The following is a 19,391-nucleotide window of genomic DNA, read 5'->3' on the forward strand; positions in this document are numbered from 1 at the left end:
GGCCAGTTATCTCCCATAGTCCTGTCCAGCCTAAATTATTCTGTGAGACCAGGAACACGGGAACCCCGTTTCTTAAGATTCAGAGAATGGCAATTTGTTGCCTTGAGAACAACCTTATGGCCCAAAATAAAGGAAACCCATCAGCCATCTCCATTAACTAATGCAGATTCTGCTACAACTTTAACCTGCCAAACACTTCATTTTAACTCACATCCTATGAGGATGAGATACAGTGAGAAGTTTATTGCATTTGCACACTGGTAGGCTTTGTTATACTCCCCAGAACAACTTCTGACTATTGATGAAAACCTGAAAAGACACAGAATATGACATCTACTCATGAAGAATGAACTCTGGTTGTACCTCAGTGAGATGAGCCTGAGCTGAGAACCAACAGGAAAGGTCTGAATCACATGACCTATGAGAATATAAAGAATAACACCCTAAGTGTCAAATAGTCACTCAAATGGCAGAAACAAAATCACTAAAGATTAAAATGAAAGGAGGTTTTATAGTAAAAATGAAATTTGCCTGCCAGGTGACTATTTCTTGAATGACTTTTGATCTGTTATCAGTTTTTCCTCAAAGAGATATACATGCTTATTTAAACAGAAGCTCATTAACCATTTAGCTTGTACTTATTAAGACAAGAAACAGCATAACACTAATACATCTTTGGGGAGATTATTACACCTGTTCTTTAACTTTGCTTCAGACTCTCTCTGAATTTCAAGTTATCCAACTTCTCACCTGCAAATTCCACAAGGAAGCCGGTGCTGAAACTGGTGCCATGATCGCTATGAAGTTTTCAACTGGTATAAAATTATGTTTTAGCCTGCTTGTGTTTAGAGTTAATGTCAGTTGTTCTGACATTGTTTTCAATAATATTAAGGCTTCTTCAAAACAAATGAAGTTGCTGATAGAATGGAATAACATGCATAGAATACAACACAGACCAGACAGGAACATTTAAGAACTTGCAAACTGATGTTTATTTTCCCACTAAAGTTAGGTTTCCTTTGTGCTAACATGATCTAAGATTCATTTTAGATTATCAATTATTAATACCGAGTTCTTTGCAGGGGAAGTCCCACTGGGACTTAAAAGAAAAAAATCTCAAAGCATCTGTCATAGATTGGATGGAGTCAGACCACTGTCAGGGGATAGTTACTGATTGACAATTTTGCATAAAGTTTTTGGAACTAGAGACGATAAAAACCAATAATGACATCAAGCAATGCACTGAATCATTAGAAAAACTGTCCCAGTTGATTTTCCAAGCAACATGACTGCATTGCTGAAGAAATTACACCTCTGATTTTGTACAAGAATTGCAGTCAGCAACAAAAGAAACCCTTGGGAGATATTTTATTTTTTTTGAGAAAAACATAACCTGATTTTTTTTCCTTTGATTTATTTCTGATTCATTTTGCAGCTGCAGACACTGACACCGTGACTGCACCAAAACCTAGCACCTAGCCTAGACAAGAAGACAAGGCATGCTATCCTAAAACCTACCTTTTGGCCTCCAGGACCATTATCAATGGTTCCAGGAAGGAACCAGAGCAGTTTGTCTGCTCAGTAACAGCCACGTGAAACTGCCAGAATGCGCTGTGGGTATAGGCAATTCCCAGCTGAAGGAGTACTGCTGCAGCAATGCTGAACTTGTCCACCTACAGGTACATTATTGTCCTTGGAACACCACTATCTGATAGTGTGTGTTCAAGTTCTCTTCTCTGACATGCTCAAAGCATGTTCAAAGTGCATGACAAGACACCTGCTTATGTCCAAGAAATATATATGAAAGCAAAATTTGGTCTGAAGCTCAGGCCTACTCATCATAAGTAGCAAACAGAAGTTTGAAACCCAGTTCTAGAATAATAACTATTTTATGAATCATTTACTCATACAATAAAGTCTTTAATAAAGAAATGAACTGAGAATAACTGAATGAAAGAAAGACAAAATTGTGAGTTTGAAATTACTTCAGAGAAAGTTTTCCATATGAAAATAGAGGACTAATTTTTTAAAAAGTCACAAATACCACTTCTGTGAGTTTCTATTTATCTATCATAACCCAAGGATATCAGTACTCATCCACAGCACAGTACACAGGAGTGGTTATGTGGCTCCACCGTGCTTCTAAAATTGCTTCTGAAAAGCATTATTCAAATACAAGATGTTTCATATACATACATAATACACTGCAGTAGAATGATCTATCTTTTTCTACTCTCATTCAAACTCAGTGAACACAAAGATCATGGCTATGCTGCCCACTCAGTGGAAAGCATGGTACAAGTAGAGTACATGCTTATCATCTTGTGAAAGAGATTTGTGAGATGAAATACATAGAACATCAGAAGGTCAAAATATCACACATTTGGATAGATAGCTCCTTACATACCCCCACATATTCACCTTCTCTACCAAATCCTACATTTGCATCTTTGCCAACAGAATCGGTACAATTGCCAAATAGGAGATTGTCTGATTAAAGAGAGAGAGAGAGAGAGAGAGAGAGAGTTCCCAGATCTCTATTCATTATATTCTTTGAAGTTCCTCTAGTTCATATCATAAGACACAGAAGTATAAAAGTAATTTACTTTTAATAAAAGTAAAGGCTGTTTAAGCCATTTTTTCTTCCACTTTTTCCTATTTCTTAGGAAACAATTTTGGGGTTAAAAATAGCTGAGAGTCTAGAATATTTTTAGCTTGATATGTAGATCCATTAACAAATAGTTATCTTTATTTTCTCAGTTTTCCAGATACTGTAGTTTTTGTAATGATTGAACAAACATCTTCTGAAACTGTAACTTGTAACCATCCACAGGTTTCCTTCTGTCTCTCCACATTTAAAACAGTTGCAGTTAAGAAATCTAGAACATTACAAAAAAACATTTCTCTCTCTTATGCCAGTATAGCATGTAATGCTGGATTTGAATCTTAGAATTATAAAGTCATAAGCAGCTGATAAAGAGTTTTCTAGAGAAGCAGTCTTTCTGTTTAGCGAGATGCATTTATTTCATTTCCCTATAACTTTTATGGAATTTTTTATTTATCCTTTTAACTTCTTTTCTACTTTTGCAGTTGAAACCTAATTACCAAAATCAATCATACTAACACCGTTTCACATATACTGAGCAAATATTTATTACAGTAATTTCCGACAATGTTATTTATCATTCAAATTTCTGGCAATGTCATTTGTCAGCAGGAACGACTTCTAAAACAGCAGAATCTTTTGGCATCAGTCGTTGCTGCCCAAAGAGCGGAAGAGTTTTCTAAAGCTGCTTTACTTATGTAAAATTAAGTGGTGCCCAGAGATAATCTCTCTCTATTAGACAATGATTGCAATTTCTAAATAACTGATTGCACAAGGTTATGTTAAAGGGTATTTGGAAAGCCAGAACTGGGGCAATGATTTTTGACACAGCCAGCACACCAAGTAACAGCAGGATGTCCAGAGAGCAGGTTCTACAGTAAGCATTCAGTAACGACATCTTCATACAGCAAATACTGTAGGGCTTACTGAGCATGTGTCTTCTTGGGAGAACCTCTTTTCCCACCTCTCTAAACCCACACGTACTTTTAAAACTTTTCACAAAATGGCAAAAACTATTTCTCTACTATTACAGCTTCTAGTATGCAGTGGAGCAAATTGCTCCCAGCGTAACGTGATCAAATTATCTTGTCCAGTAAAAGCAGAAAGAGTGACTACAAGTTTAGCAGCAGCATTGAATCTAACCTTACCAGCTCAGAGTTCCTACCACAGACAGAGATGAACAAGTTCATGACTGAGACTGCATATGGTTCCAGAATCATGTTACATTACTACAAACAAACAAAAAAAAACAATTAGAATAAAATGCCAATAATTACTCTTAGCAACATAATAGAACTGTAGTTCTTGCAGACAATCTTCAAGAAGATTAATGCAGAAAAGGATTCTGCATCCTCTTTGGAAGACGGAATACATGAACTCTATTTTTTCTCTGTCACTCACTGTTACACAATCTGTTCTTTCTTATTCAAGAGAGTGGAAAACTATAGCATTCTTATCTGGTAGCACTTTCAAAATATTAGGCAGCTGGGATGAAACAACAAAGTTCCTATCCGGACTTCTCCCAGCCTTGAAAATATTGAAATAACTGGGCTCTGATTCTCAAGTGGAAAAGACAAAAGCACAGATTTTGCCTGGATGGAGAAATCACAATGAAAACTATGCAGCCTGCATTTGTGTACTTCCATACCTGTTCCTTATTATAAAAAAAAGAAGAAGAAGAAAAAAAACTTCTGTAACTGTTTTAATACATTTGGAATACATAAAAACAAGTCAGAGTAACATTATGCTATGATCTAATAATATTTTTAAAAGTCAAAAAGATGGATAGCAGCCTTTATTCTGAACTGCCATTTGTTTTCTGCTCCCATGAGAACGCAACTTCAGTACTCAAGATTTCTAGAGAATTATCAAAACTCAACACAGTAAAGTTACCTAACATTTGACTACAAGTTTTTCTGGCAGACAGGTGAGCACATGGTGCTGGCAACGTCTTCTTGCATTAAGACAAGCATGTCATGTTTCCACTACAGAGAGAAAAGCTTATCTAACAACCATACCATCCAGCACAAGTGAACACTCAGAAAGAAAGCTTGGATAAGATTTTCCTCCCTCATTTCCAAAAATACAACTTTTTACTTCTGATTTACTTTCTGATTACTTTACTTTACTTTCTGATTTACTTCCGAGAGCTTTTGTTGTTGCAGGTGCTCTATGCAGGGCTACAGAGAAGTAAGGCACTTGCAGAAGCAGTTGACAGTCAGCAGCAACTTGGGCTGGCTTGAGTGTTGCCTTCTGGGATTTCCATCAGGTTCTTTTCCAGTTCTGTAGAAACCAAGAAGTTACAAAAATCAATTCACAAGAAATGGTACCATACAATATTAAGGGTAAGAACAGCTGGATGCATCCCAAGTCATTCCTACATGTCAGAACTCAGGAAGACACCGAAGTTAATACACTTGCAGATCTGTGAGACAGGCTTTGATGCTCAATAAAATCTGCCCAGTCATTGAGAGCATAAATGTGGAAAATACACACAAGAAGCAAAATTTAACATACTGATGAGGTTTCCCGTCCCAATTTGAGCCACGTGCCCCATGGTCTTCTCCAGCTCCTTTATCATGGACTGTTCAAAGGCCAAGGCAGCAACTCGGAAAAAGAACTCATTGACATTTTCCCCTAGGAAACAGGACAGAAACGATACATTTTTGCAACTGCACATCAGTGCATGTTCAAACATGAACAAGCATATCTGTGAACACACCACCGCTCAACACTGTGACGTATCAGGCATTTCCAACAGTCTTTCTCTGAACACTGCAGACAGAATGTCTTTTTTTTTCACTCTGGAATACTGTATCCTCTACCATACCTTTTTTTTTTTTTTTAATTAGCAACAGGGAGAATTCAGTTTGTGGCATAATTGTTTCATTCCTAATGTATCTAGCAGTACACACACGTGTTTATGTAACTATCCATTAATTAAACATGCCTAGACATTGCACAGCAACCTAAGTAGTCCTTTCTGTAAACATGACAATGTAAGCACACATACAGATGCTCAAATAAAATCAACCATTAATAAATCTGAAGTTTCTGATAGCAACAAAATGCAACACAATAAATAAATAAACTGTATTGAAATAAGGAATTTTTAACTTCCTCCCTCTTTAACACTCTGTGGTTACTTTATTTTTATATCCTTTGCAGTAACTTACCTGTTTTGGCTGAAACCGACCAGTATTCTGCCTGCATCTCATTGGCAAAGCGGATAGCATCGATCTCTGTCCTTTCACACACAGCATCTGACTGAGTAAATACCAAGAAATATCTTTAAGATAAGAAGTATACCTGTGCTAGTAATAATACAGAGGTACTGATAGCACCTATCCTGTGAGGCGGACAGTTTTCACAGTGGCCTTTCTGTCCTTGCCTCGTAACTTGTGTAATCATGCACTATTGCAAAAATGTTCTAATGCTTTAAAAGAAATCACTTAGTATTGCTTCTAAAATGGAAGACTCTGTTCACCTTCTACTGCATTGAAACAAAACAACAAAGAGGTTGACCACTGTATCTAACTATATAGTGCAGCAGAGAGCTGTAAAGAAAACAGCCTGGTTATTGATCTTCAAATTCTTGGTACTCTGTCTTTCTCAGCAGAAGAGTTACAGGACCAAATAATCATAATGGTTCTTTTTGTTTAATCCTTGCCTCTGTCTTGGATCCTTTTTTTCTATTCTATCTATTTTTACTGTGCTCAGAAACGAGCTTCTCCCCAACCCTTTTTTAATACTTTTTTCCCCCTCTTTCTTATCTCTTCTTCTTGTTCTAAGACTACAATTTTTCCCCCTTCCACAAATTTTGCTTTCTTGCATGTTATTTTAAGACCATTTTCCCTCTCATTTGTTTTCCATGATCAATCATGTCAATATCTTGCTATTTGCTTACCACCAAATCTTTTTTTGTTCCGACCAGAAATATGAAGCTGGAATCTGGCTCATTCTCCCTCAAAGCATCTTCCAGCCACTGTCTGAAATGCAGAAAAGAGATGAGAGTGTCAGAGGAAGTATGGAATATCAGAGGTATATAATAGGGTCACAAAAAAAGGAAGAGGATGAACTTCTGTGAGAGTGTCAAAAGCCTCTTTTCCTAGACAGGAGGGAAACAGGAGCTATTCCAGCTCCTTTGAATATATGCCTTCCACTAATGAAAAGTTCAAACATGCCCGCTGTAGAGTGCAAATTCAGCCGTAATATTAACACCCAGACATGTTATTTATCAGTATAAGGGGAGGGGACAGAGTTTTGATAGAGAGAAGGAATAAAAAACAAGAAGCAGAGTTAAAAATATGAACAACACAGCAGATTAGGTAAGAAATGAATAAAGAAGAGTGAAATAATCTATTCAGCAAGATTACAAGATATCTCCCTATGAAGGCTGCATGACTCTTGTCTCATAAGCTTTTATATTTTTGTTACTCTGGTAATCAAGTTCCTCTTGAGTCATCCAACACAAGTCAAGGAAGGAAGGGAGTGTGTGTGGGGTGGAAATCAGGTTCACAGGTTTCAATTATTTTCAACCAAGCAGAGACACTAATATATATATAATTTTATCAAGTCCTATGTAAATGATTTAAATACCACAACAGTACTCTAAGGGAATACTCTAATACACATTTAAATAAGACAGAGTACAGATTGTAGAGAAACACATACCTGCCTTACAGTCATAACAGTATCTTAGAAATATATAAGCTCCGAGTCTGGTAACAACAGTGTGGATTACAAATCCACATTGGGTTTTGCAGCCTGCACTAAAAGCAGAGCAAATTTGCTCACATCAGTTAGTGTGCTGCTATACCCAAAACATTTCAAGTACTTAAACTAGCAAATTTAGCTATACCTATATATACACACCTTGAGTTTTGTTTTATTTTTTTATTTTTTGACAGATGTATGGGACAGTGCACAGCTGTGCCAGGGAGGTTCACACCGGACATTAGGAAAAAAAAATTCTTTACTGTGAGGGCAGTCAAACACTGGAACAAGATTCCTAGAGAGGTGGTTGACTGCCCATGCCTGTCAGTGTTGAAGAGGCATTTGGATAATGCTGCCAATAATATGCTTTAACTGTTGATTAGCCCTGAAATGATCAGGCAGTTGGACTAGATGACCTTTGAAGGTCCCTTCCAACTGAATTGTTCTATTATAACAGAATCACTACAGAAACTAGAGAAAGAAAATAATATTGAGACTCTTGAGACTTTATGCATGAGATGCATCACATTGATTTCATTATCTACATCAGAGGCAAACCTGTTACTCTGTTTATAGCAAATGGAGGAAAAAAAGATACTTTTGAGATGCTCTTCATCTCTTCCTGTGTGTCTAGTTTTGGAAGGATCCAGCTCTTAGTGAAGTGCCTTTTTCTCTCCACTGACTACAAAGGAAGTCAGAGATGAAGTTCAAATTTATGCTCAGCATTTTTTTCAGAACTATTCCAAACACATGCCTATCACCATTCATTTCATATCTCAGCAGAAAACACACTCATAATCCTACAAGTCCTCACCAACTACAGGCCATAGAAGGCAATTAAACCCCCTGTGAAAGCTGTAAAGGCTAAGCCAAAATACAGAAACTTACTTGGTGTGATCCAAAGTCTGGATATCAGCCAGATCAAACACTGTTATTATTACTGCAATAAAAGAAAAAAGTAATTAAGTTAAAAAGTGTATCAGAAGTCTCTCCAATTCGACTCAACTTGTGAAACAGAAAGAATGCTTACATACAAAGTGCAACAGTAGGTTTAACGTAGAGGTGGGACACTACTGATTTGTTTACTCCCCTTCCTTCTCTAGCACCCAGTAAGACTGCCATCCTCAGTCTTCAACTTTAATAGTGCTATAGTCTGCAGACTACAGGTAAAGATCAAATACTCCTTTTATTTTAGGACCCCTTTAATTCCTGAAAAAAATGCCTCTTATGGGAATACTAGAGGTACACACTTCTCAGTCTAGCAAAAATTTTACCCAAAATTGAAATTCTTTCCCCTCTAGACACAGTTGCCATTTTTTATTACGTCATCATCATAACATTCAGAGCTTGCAGGTGTGACAAGTAATCTATTCATGAGGTTTTCAGTCTCTTCCTCTCTCCAATAATGGAGAGCCCATTCCATCATATTGTATCTACAGGTACCTTTCCAAGGAGCACATATAGGTGTATGTATATATGTTTCTGTATAAAGTACAATATCCTGTCACAGCCAGGGTCAGATTAATATTGTTCTTACCCTCTGCTCCTCGGTAGTAAGCAGATGCAATGCACTTGAACTTTTCCTGACCTGCTGTGTCCCATCTGTGCAATGGGGAAAAAAAAGAAACTCCAGGTTAATGAAACCTAGCGCAACCTGAGTAAACATGCTAATGAAGCAACAAACTGGTACACGTTGGAGAAGAATGTGATAGCAGAGAATTGTTGCCATCTGGAACATGTTATTCATTAACTACTGATAGAAATACAGTAAAGGCCTATTATTTAATGAAGCCATTTTAACTCTGGTTTTATCCTTATTTATTTGTTTTAATTTTTATTTTTTTTCCTAACTGGTCATTTTGGAGACCGTTCTTTGAAACACAATTCAAACATTCATATTTTGCATGGTAAAAAAAAAAAAAAAAAAACTTTTATTAAAGCATCATTTCCTCATCTATGTCATTGCTATGTATTTCTAGGGCAATCTGATTTTGAAACTATTTTCTGGGCTAATACTAGCTAAATTACATATTAGCCCACACTAGAATCTTGTAACTTATGATATGATACCTTTCCATTAATGACACCAATAAAGAATTAAAAAAAAAGAAAAAGAAAGAAAGACAGACAGAAGGGCTTCTTAATAACAAAGATGATAGACACTTCTGCCAGCTACTGCCAGTACTACAGACATTTGGGGTTTTGCTATAGCATAGCACTACCAATCATTGGTAGCTGCAATTTTAGCATGTATGTAAACCTCTCAGCTAGAGGGGGCACCAGTGCTTATCATATGGAAATGTTTTACCCAGCCACTGAAGAATCTGTAGATAAGGCAACCTTCAGGTTAGTAGCCTATGAACCTTCTTGCTTCAGCTGACAAAGTACTGATGTTTCAGTGTAGATTTTTAAAGGCACTCAAATTCCAAAAATCATAGAATGGATTAGGTTGGAAAGCATCTAGTTCCAGCACCGCTGCCATGGGCAGGGACACCTCCCACACCAAGTTGCCCAGGGCCCCATCCAACCTGGTCTTAAACACTTCCAGGGATGAGGCATCCACAACTTCTCTGGGTAACTTTTTCCAGTGCCTCACCACCCTCTGAGTGAAGAATTTCTTCCTAATATCTAATCTAAATTTACCCTCTTTCAGTTTAAAACCATTACCCTTTGTCATATCACCATACTTCCTGACAAAGAGACCCTCCCCAGTTTTCCTGCAGTCCCCTGTATGTACAGGAAGGCTGCTATAAGGCCTCCCTGGAGTCTTCTCTTCTCCAGGCTGAACATCCCCAGCTCTCTCTGCCTGTCTTTGTAGAAGACAGTGCCTGACAGAATTTTCAAAAACACAGTGGCACTGAAATCAGTGGAAAATTGAGTGTTTTCCAATAAATCCCACTAGCCATCTATTTGCATCTTTAGGCACTGAGATTTCAGAGAAAATGTGTTTCCAAGCAAAAAAGTTTTAAGATTCATACACTAAAATACTTCATACAAAGCATCTTATTTCTGCTCTACATCACACTACAGCGTAGATTCAGTAACATTCTTTCCAGAAAAAATATAGCTAGATGCTTAAAATACCAAAGGACGTCCTTAAGCAGAACCAAAGCAGGTAAGAGAAGGCCAGGATTCCCAATAGGCTGATAAACAAAGGTGAAAATCAGAAAGATTTTGGACTCACTTGAGCCTTCTATGTTTTAAGGAAAACCACTTATTTTGCAATTAGGAGACAGTGAAGCCACCGGACACATTACAGTTGATTTCAATTGCTGCAGGAATAAATCCTCCCAGTAAAGTCAAGTTCCATGATTGTAATGCACACTAAACCCAAAGGACAGAATGGAACAACAATAGCACTTGACAAAGTTTGTTACAAGAGCTTCTGCTTCTCTTCCAAGAAACTTCAGTAAAAAAGGCAGAACTGTAATGAAATGGAGCAAGACACCCAAAATTAATTTTCATTGACAAAATTTTAACATTTTTAGGACTAAGAGATCCAAGACAGGATTATATATGTATTTATTTGTTTATTTATTAACTTAAACTGCAAGTCCAGGTAGAGAACCTGTTCTTCATATCGTATTATGCAATGGGCATTTTTTTTTAATCTTTATTCCATTAGAGCCTGCAGCAATTCAAACTCCACCTAGACTGTACTCTATGTGATACTTAAGCACAATGTTTCAACTTACATCTGGAGATTATATGGTATTCCTACTATTTCAAAGCGTTCAATTTCAAAATCCACTCCAATGGTCGCCTTGTAATCTCGGTCAAAATTATCTTTACAAAATCTGCAATGAAGAAAAAAAAGGATGAAAGGATGAAATATTAGCAACACCTAGCTACAAATAGCTGCATAACTAACACTAGCTAGGGTAAATTATATAGAAAAGCACGAACTAACTGTGGAGTGGCTATATATTGCAGAAGCATACATAAAAGCACTGAGAAACTAATTACCAAAAAGGAGGTAACATTTTGGGTCATAAATACAAAAGGAACATGTGACTAATCGATAAGATTAAAAACTTACCAAATTCTCTTAGAAACATGGAAGAATTAATTGAAAATGTAAAGATAAACAGAAGGCTCTCATGGTGATCACAAGCTACAGAAATTCAGTGCTCTGTTCAATGGACTTGGACACAAAATGCACAAGAGCTATTTTTAGCATCTGGCAAATACTATATTGTATTATATTTGACTGGATACATACTCAATTTAGAAAACTGAAAGCTTTACTGCTACAAGTGATACACTTGGAACTTGTGAAAGAAAAGATGCAAACCATTTGCTGAGATATACTGTACCTGTTTATAAGGCTGGTTTTCCCAACATACAGGTCTCCTACCACAACCACTTTGGATATTTTCAGCCTGTTAGAAATATTTGAAAACACTAAATGCTTTTAGTAACAATTTCAATATTCTCACTAAAACAATTCTGACTTAGATCCTTAAATAGCAAGTGACAAATATGTGCATCTGCAACTCCAGTTTAACTAAATGCCACAGTGCTGCAGCAGGATCTTAAATTGTAAGAAAGAAAAGGTCACAAAACAAAACTCTGGAGAAGAAATAGTCCATTTTTTACTCTGTTTCTTAATATCATTTCTAATATTGTTTCTTAAATATATTCCTATGGGACAGAAGCTCTTGCAAGTATATACACTTGGCAGTTTGCACACAAGACCATATAGTATCTACATCCTTATCAGCCCTTTAAAGAGTAGATGTTTAGACCCTTCTGCCATTAAAATTAATTACAAGTTTCTCATTGACTTTAATACTACAGAATCAAGTCCTAAGTACACAAACAAGTTACTGATAACAAAATAACCCACTGCAAAATTAGTCTCTTGGGAAAAAAAACAAACAAACAAAAACACACAACAACCCCAAGGCTAGAGCCAATACACTTCCTGACTATCTGGAACAATATTAATCTGAAGCTGGCTTCATACAAATAATCCTCTTTGTTTTGGGTCCTCCCACAGAATACAGCAGATGGGCTTGAGGTGACTCAACCTGCATTCTTGAAATTGAAATGTAGTGTATCTGTTAGGAGATACAGGCGGACAAGTGAATGTAACGTTATTTGTTGACTGAAACTTGGATTGACTTCTCCCATGCACATGCTACAAAAATGGTTTAAGAGGTTTACTATACTATCGTATTAAGAAATAGATTTTTAAACAGGCAAAATAATCTTCTATTTAATGCTATCTCTGGTTATATCAGGCTTCCATGCGATGGTGATTTCAAGTTAGTGATTCTAAGCAGTCTAAATCTTGACTGGTGAGCTACACAGCTTATATTTCAGAAAAAGGAAGGCATGTTGTATGCTAGTCAGTGCAAATATGGTAGCCACAGGCCCCTAACCTGCTGATGTCTCTGTCTAATTAACTGTTAGTGATACAATACTGAAGAAAATCAACTAGCTTAAGGGAAAAGCAAAAAAAAGCAAGTGATGGTTTGACGGTATATGTTCCATTAATTCTTTCTTGAAAAGAAAACACTCCCTAGATTAGACATTTTAACACACTGATGGAATATCAAGAGTCTTAAAAATAGCCATTAGCTACTGAACTTCTCAGAGTACGTTTCCAAATGACAAAGAACTATCCTATTACTTGGAATAATGGAAAAGGAAAATAATGGTAATTCGTGACAAGTTTCATAATTCCTGTACCAAATACTCAGTTGTCTGTCCCTTCTACCACCACGCCCTGCCAAAAAATAACCTAATAATAATCATTTCTAGATTGGAAAAGTGACAGGAAAGTACTTTCATTTTATTCACAAAGCCAGAATGGAAAGCTTTTTAGCTATACTGTACATATACAAAATAAATTAGTCGGTGTTCCAGTTTACTCTGAGGAAAAAAACAAACAAACAAACAAAAAAAAACCAGATACATCTTGGTTGTGGAGGGGAAAAAATGCCTTGATTTGCTAAAACAAGTCTTGCCAGCAGAATTATCCTGACACTTGTAAAAAATTTAAATGGAAGTAAAACAGTGGCTGTGCTTCTAAAAGCTATTAACTCATTGATGTCTCTCAGACAGACATATTTTGGCTTTTTTTTTTCTTCAAGTAAAATTAATGGATAGTGAAATGAATAAAAAATTCCATTTAAAGATGGATATCATGACAAGTCTCATGGTAATTAAGAGCTCTAGATTTAAGAGAACAGTGAACTAACTGTCAGTATTCATAGATCTTTCACTTTATGAAAGATCTTTTACACTGGAACACAGAAGCATTTATTACTAAAACATACAGTTATGTACTTTAATGGAATAGGAATAATTTCTAACACAGTTCAGCTTTCTTGCCTTGCTTCAGGAATTAAATGAGTACAAGTATCTGTTCTGGGAGAGAGATGACATGAGAAAACAAAGAATATGAAAAAGGCATAAAACAGAAAAATCTGTTTTTCAGTGCTATATATTTACTCCAGAATTTGGATCTAGTTTTAAGGAAACACTTAAAGAAAACTTCTCGGCATGTATACTATTAAAAGATTAAAACTAGATTCTTATGTGCTTCAAGGAACAAAACTGCTATGTTTAAATCTGTCCAAAGACTTTATCAAGTGCTCATTTGGTACACTCCATATGTAGCTTGTTTTCTCTGTTGGTGTCAGTATATCTGCCCTATTCCTTCTAACTGCTCTAGAACTTGCTTTTTGTGCTGACTTACACAGGCTCAACACCAAACAGTCGGTTAATCTTTCAAATCGTTCCAACTAAGGGTGCAGCTATTTGTTGCTAAATAACAACCTTATTTTTTCCAACTCTACTTATTCCAGCAGGAAAAGAAGAAGAGGCACTTTATTCATTCACTGTCAAACAGTACAGAACCATCATGGGGATGGGCTCAGCTGTCTTTAAATGCACTGGAATAAGGAACATGAGGAATCAGGAAAAGCCTATAAAAGAAGGAGGCTATAAAGAGGTTAAAATACGTGCTTCATTGCACACTTGGTTTCTTACCAACTTACCCAACTGTTCCAGCGCTCTGCTGACAAGCAGTTCTGACCTGCGCATGGAAGTGCTCTTTGAACTGCAGACAGGCCTCAGGTGTGTACCACTGAAGACAGGAGAGAACAGTGACTGGGATAAACTATGTGATGTCTACTTTGCAACAAGTCAGATCAGCAAGGAAAAATAGAAAAGGAGACTACTTCAAAGAGTTTGTCAAACACAGAGGTACCATGGATTAAGAAAAGGGACAGCTTGGGCTAGAAGGCAGTACAGCTGCCCCACAGGTATGCTTGTAAAAATTCCTTTGAACAGCTCATTTGACCACCTTCGAGTGTCAGCATCCGAACCCTAGCTAAACTTCCACAGCAAATACATTTGTTCACCACTCTTTATAATAATAACTATCTTAAATTATTCCAATAATCCAAGGCACACAAGAAAAACAGAGGTGAGAGCATGCCACAAGCAAATCATTCTTACTGCAAAGTCTTTAAAATCTCTTACTTGTGTGAAGCACTGATTTTATTACTAGTTTTCAATTCAGCTTAGCAGGTTAAAAATGAGGAAAACAACAGTGACGGTTTTCATAAAACGAAAAGTAAAATATGCAGCTGAGATCAAGCATGAAAAAATGCTAATTCCTATTAAAATGATCTTTTGAAAAAAAAAAAAGAAAAAAATCAGAATGGTAATACTTTGTCCTTTACTGTCCTCAACCCTTCTGTTACACCTCAAGTATAAAACTCTTTGGGGGCAAGAATGATCTTTTCTGTCTGTGTTTCTATAGTACATTTGATCTACAGTATGACTAAGGTTCTTGCACACACAGAAAATGAAAATTGCCTCAAATTCTTTAACCAAAAACTCCACATAGATCTAATTAGTCTTTTTGAGTATTAATTACCAGCTATGGCTCTCATTTCCTCTCAGTGGAGGAACTTTTTAACCACGGTAATTATTAATGTTTGGCTGAAAGAACGGGTATTATAAGATTACACTTCTGTTGCAAGAGTCACTTTCTGTTGAGGTTAGAAGAAAATATGATTATTAAGTATATTAGCACTGAATGGGAAAACAAGGTCACATTCATCTCTGAAAGAAAATCTTAAAAAATCTGCAATTCTAGCAAAAGGCATCAACTGTACACTAAAATAAAATACAAGGGAAATATAGTTTAATGTGGGAGGTGCTACAAACTCTGAGCACAGGGATAAAGAATGCTTACCTTAGGAAACTGGGAGATTATTCTGTCCCTACTCACTGGGGGAACCATATGCTTTAGGCTGGACTTCATTCTCCAAATTCGATTCAATCCTACCAGACAGAAAACATGTAAAGAGAAACAAGATATTTAGAAATTGTTTTAAAACAGGGAAAACATGGTAAAAAAATTAACCGTCCTTATGGACTCATCACCTTTTTTTCCTTTCAGTACAACTGGCAGCTCTGTGACTTTGTGTTAAAGAAAATTGATTCTCATGTAAAAAAGGCAACTTCTGTGTGCACAACTGTAGTAAGAAATAGTGGTTTTCTCTAACAACAAAGCACTGTCTAATTCTGCAGCTGGGCAGAGAACTGTATACTTAATTGAACCTAAGTGCTAGCAGTTTAGTCCCCAAATAATTTTGCAATGTTCAGTTTAAAAATCCTGCTCATCATTATTTTAAATGCCTCTGCATAAAGCACATTTATTTATGTGAGGGGATATCTGATTTCACTAGGTCAGAAGAGGAAAGGAGGAACTATGAAGTTGCCACATTTCTTGGTGTGAAACTTTCATCCAAGATCACCTCAGAAAGAACTACATCAGTAGACAGTCTGACTTGGAAGAGTAACGTTCACACAAAAGCCAAAAATGCAGGAACCACTTGAGACACTGTGTGTTGGTTATGCAACCCTTTTGGGTTGTTAGGGAAGAGGACTCTTAATAAGGTACCGATACCAATTTCTTACTGTCATTCAAAAGCATGTTTCAAATAAGAACATTCATCATGCAGCAAAGCGTAAGGAGGACTCACCGTGCAGCAGCTGATGCGGCAGGATCCCAGCCACACGACCAGCTCAGCCCGCTGCTGCGTGCCCATAGCAACAGGCTTGCAACAGTTCCCTTCCTCCCCTTCTCTCACAGATCAGAAGGCGGGGTTGGAATGGAGTAACTGAACTATATGCAGTTTGTTTTAGAACAAACTGGTCTTAGCGGTCATTCGAATACCTCTGATCAGAAAGTGCTCCTTAATAAACTCAGCAGTCCCCTCATCCTAATAGCTTCATTTTCTTCTAAGGTAGTTGCATATATGGATACAAGGAGCAGGACTAACCCAGCAGAGAAGGAACTAAAGGAGTAAGGAACTGTTACAGAGCTAATATTAAGCAAAATAGCAATTATAAAGGAATTCCTAAGGGATTTTTTTCAGTATTTCAACTGGATTCCATCTCTGGCTTAGAGTCAGGATGCACATGCCACCAATGAGCCATCTAGAATTATATAAATGTCTTTCTAGTCATTAGTAATCTTGGTTCCTGACATACCAAACAATAAAAACAAGAAGTAAAAAATCTCACCATTCTTTTGTATTGCCTAAGTATTGTTAATCAACTCATTACTTTAGACTGCATTTAATATGCTAGACTGTAATTTAGGATGTTAAACAATTTTGCTGTTTGTTTCACTAGTATTTAAGCTCCCAAATTTCAGGAAAAAATAAAAGCTCTCACATTCAAAAAAAAAAATAATCCTATTTTGATAACGCTGGAACAGGCTTGGACATCCTAACGTCCAAGAAACAAGCCTCTTCTATTCCTGCAGCACACTAAAAATTTTAAAGGTCAAATCAGTGTGGACAAGTAATTAAAAAAAAAACAACTGTAAAGTATATATATATATATATATATAAAAACACTCCTATGGTTTTGCAACCATAAACAAAGAATTACGCTCAACAAAATTGCCAGTCCACTACTTAGAATTAATGTTTTATCATCTTTTGCAAGGAATTACTTTGGTAAGGGATCACTTCAGGCACTCATGTGATCTCAACCATACTGAAAACAAAACAAAATACCAGATTTGTAGCTGATGAGTTATTCAGCAAAGAAGGCGGCAATACAATTTATTTTAACCATATATATATAGCTCCAGCCATCATGCTACTTTTGACTATAAAACCAGACAGACCTAGATCCTTTTTATGATGTGCTCCTGCCCTTTTGGCAAGATTGAATGATTTTAAGACAATGTTAATTTCTTAAAATAATAGTTCTGAAAACAAAAAGGTAAACCCTCCCAGCTGGTAAGAACATCACATTGTCACTTGCTTTCTCCATTTTCTCCTAGTTCTGGTTCAACACATCCTAGGCATGTAAAAATCTGTCGTGTACATAGGATGACTCACTGTTCATCTACTAGAGCTCTTTCACAAACTAAGCTACAAAAAAAAAAATAAATAAATTCAAAAATCTCAGTGAATCCAAAGTCCAGGAGGGACCAAGGTAATCAAACAGAAACATTTTAAAATTGAAAGGCCATTTTTACTTACTGAGTGTATTTAATCTTTCTCTCACACATTGAATTACCAAACCAACAAGTTAACCACAGCATTAGAGGAAAAAGACCAATGATTTAAGAAACACAAAGGTGCTGAAAATACTGACAATTATATGTACTAAGATTCACATTTTCTCTTCTTACAGAGCTTGGTCACCAAGGAGTACTGGGAATGTACTGTTTCCATGGCATCATACCCCTTCTTACATCAATGATGCAGGAACAGTATCAGCTGCAGATTCTGTGAATAGACAAATGATTTAAGAAAGCCTTCAGAAACTGTGTATAATATTAGTTAATGTCATGACCACTAACTAAGATCAGTATACCAAGCTATGGTGAGGGACAAGCCAGAACTCACACCAAGAGGACGAGAACAGAGTTAAAACAGGGGGACGTGAGAAGTCTTTTTCTCCATCCCTTCTACATTGAGAAAAGTTCACATTCTTCTATTGAAACAGGGTGAACCTTTAAAAATATTTAGTTAGTAAAAGTCAAATCTAGTCTAGGAAAATAAACTCTACTTTAAATAATCTGCTCTAAAATGATACTGAAAAAAATGCATCCTTTCCTGAAGATACTTTAATTTAGTCATACTTTTTCTTCTGCTGATTTTGATGATCACCCAATGAGAATCTATTCCTGTGTTTTCTTTTAATCCGGCTGATCTGATTGACTTTGGCTTTGTAAAATCTAGTTTAAGAACTTCGATTATGATAATTGTAACTCAAATATAATGAAAAATATGAGTAACTTCTCTATTTGCAGAGAAATAACCTTTCATAGCTCAAGCTGTTCAGTTTATTGCTGTCAGGCCACACTGACAACACAGAGCACCTCAAAGCTCTGCTATAAACACTACAATATGTGCTCCCTCTGTAGTGCTCTCTGAACAATACTATTTCACTGAATCGTACTAAAAATATGACTGAACAGTGAACACAGTTATGTGAGCTTACCTAATCACAATGAAAACCCTTGGTATGCAGTCTAGCTGTTTATAGTGCCATACTGTAGACTAAGAAAAAAAGCTACCTAAAGCTACTACGCTCCCCTGCCTCCTTGTACCTCATGTCACTAGCCTACTATGTCACCGCCACTAACTTGATTGCCATTTGTTCAACCTGAATTTTTTCCAATTTTGTCAGGTGAAAATACTTTATGATCTGTGGGCAGGGAACGAACCTCCCTCCCGGTTTTGCAGAGGACACGGGTGTGAAAGGACCCCACAGCACCATGGCAGCGCCCGCCCCGTTCCCCCATGCTAGCCCGTCCCTCAGGGGCTCTCCCGTCCCTCAGGGGCCCGCGGCGCTCCGCAGCAGCCCGCCGCCCCCCACGCTAGCAGAGACCCCAGCTCCCTATTCACCAACTACGCCGTTGACGCCACTCATTCTCAACAGCCACCGTCAAACGCGTTGGTTACGTTATTGACGCAAGACCGAAAACAGGAGAGAGAAAGGAGCGCTTGGCTGCGTTGTGTCTATTCACGGAGCAGGGCGTACGCAAAGAGCCGGTTGCTGTGGCAACCAGAGC

At 37.0% G+C, this 19,391-nt stretch overlaps 1 protein-coding gene across 4 annotated transcripts; it reads right to left on the reverse strand.

Moving 5' to 3' along the window:
• Positions 1 to 976: 976 nt before the first annotated feature.
• On the reverse strand, positions 977 to 19,360 carry RAB36 (RAB36, member RAS oncogene family). Of its 4 annotated transcripts, none has more exons than XM_083803969.1 (12): positions 19,225 to 19,360; positions 18,003 to 18,099; positions 15,540 to 15,628; positions 14,332 to 14,420; positions 11,638 to 11,703; positions 11,017 to 11,118; positions 8,859 to 8,923; positions 8,210 to 8,261; positions 6,513 to 6,594; positions 5,782 to 5,872; positions 5,123 to 5,242; positions 977 to 4,888 (listed from the first exon to the last, which is right to left on the reverse strand). In XM_083803969.1, exons 3-12 carry the CDS (start codon positions 15,606 to 15,608, stop codon positions 4,824 to 4,826), a joined length of 801 nt encoding a protein of 266 aa, XP_083660095.1. In that variant the 5' UTR covers positions 15,609 to 15,628; positions 18,003 to 18,099; positions 19,225 to 19,360; the 3' UTR covers positions 977 to 4,823. The 4 variants fall into 4 exon arrangements, with proteins under 4 accessions (XP_083660095.1, XP_083660094.1, XP_083660096.1 ...); XM_083803968.1 differs by having other exon boundaries at positions 17,966 to 18,099; XM_083803970.1 differs by lacking the exon at positions 19,225 to 19,360 and adding an exon at positions 18,818 to 19,088.
• Positions 19,361 to 19,391: the final 31 nt, after the last annotated feature.

Source organism: Anser anser (assembly GCF_964211835.1).
Source record: "Anser anser genome assembly, chromosome: 18".
Taxonomy (NCBI): domain Eukaryota; kingdom Metazoa; phylum Chordata; class Aves; order Anseriformes; family Anatidae; genus Anser; species Anser anser.

Bases quoted from the DNA above. Each gene is read 5' to 3' on its own strand.
- RAB36 (XM_083803969.1), bottom strand. From the start codon at position 15,608: ATGAAGTCCAGCCTAAAGCATATGGTTCCCCCAGTGAGTAGGGACAGA. The intron at 14,421-15,539 runs GTAAGCATTCTT...TCCTGTCTTCAG, and splicing joins TAATCTCCCAGTTTCCTAAG to TGGTACACACCTGAGGCCTG. The intron at 11,119-11,637 runs GTACAGTATATC...TCTTCATTGCAG, and splicing joins AAAACCAGCCTTATAAACAG to ATTTTGTAAAGATAATTTTG.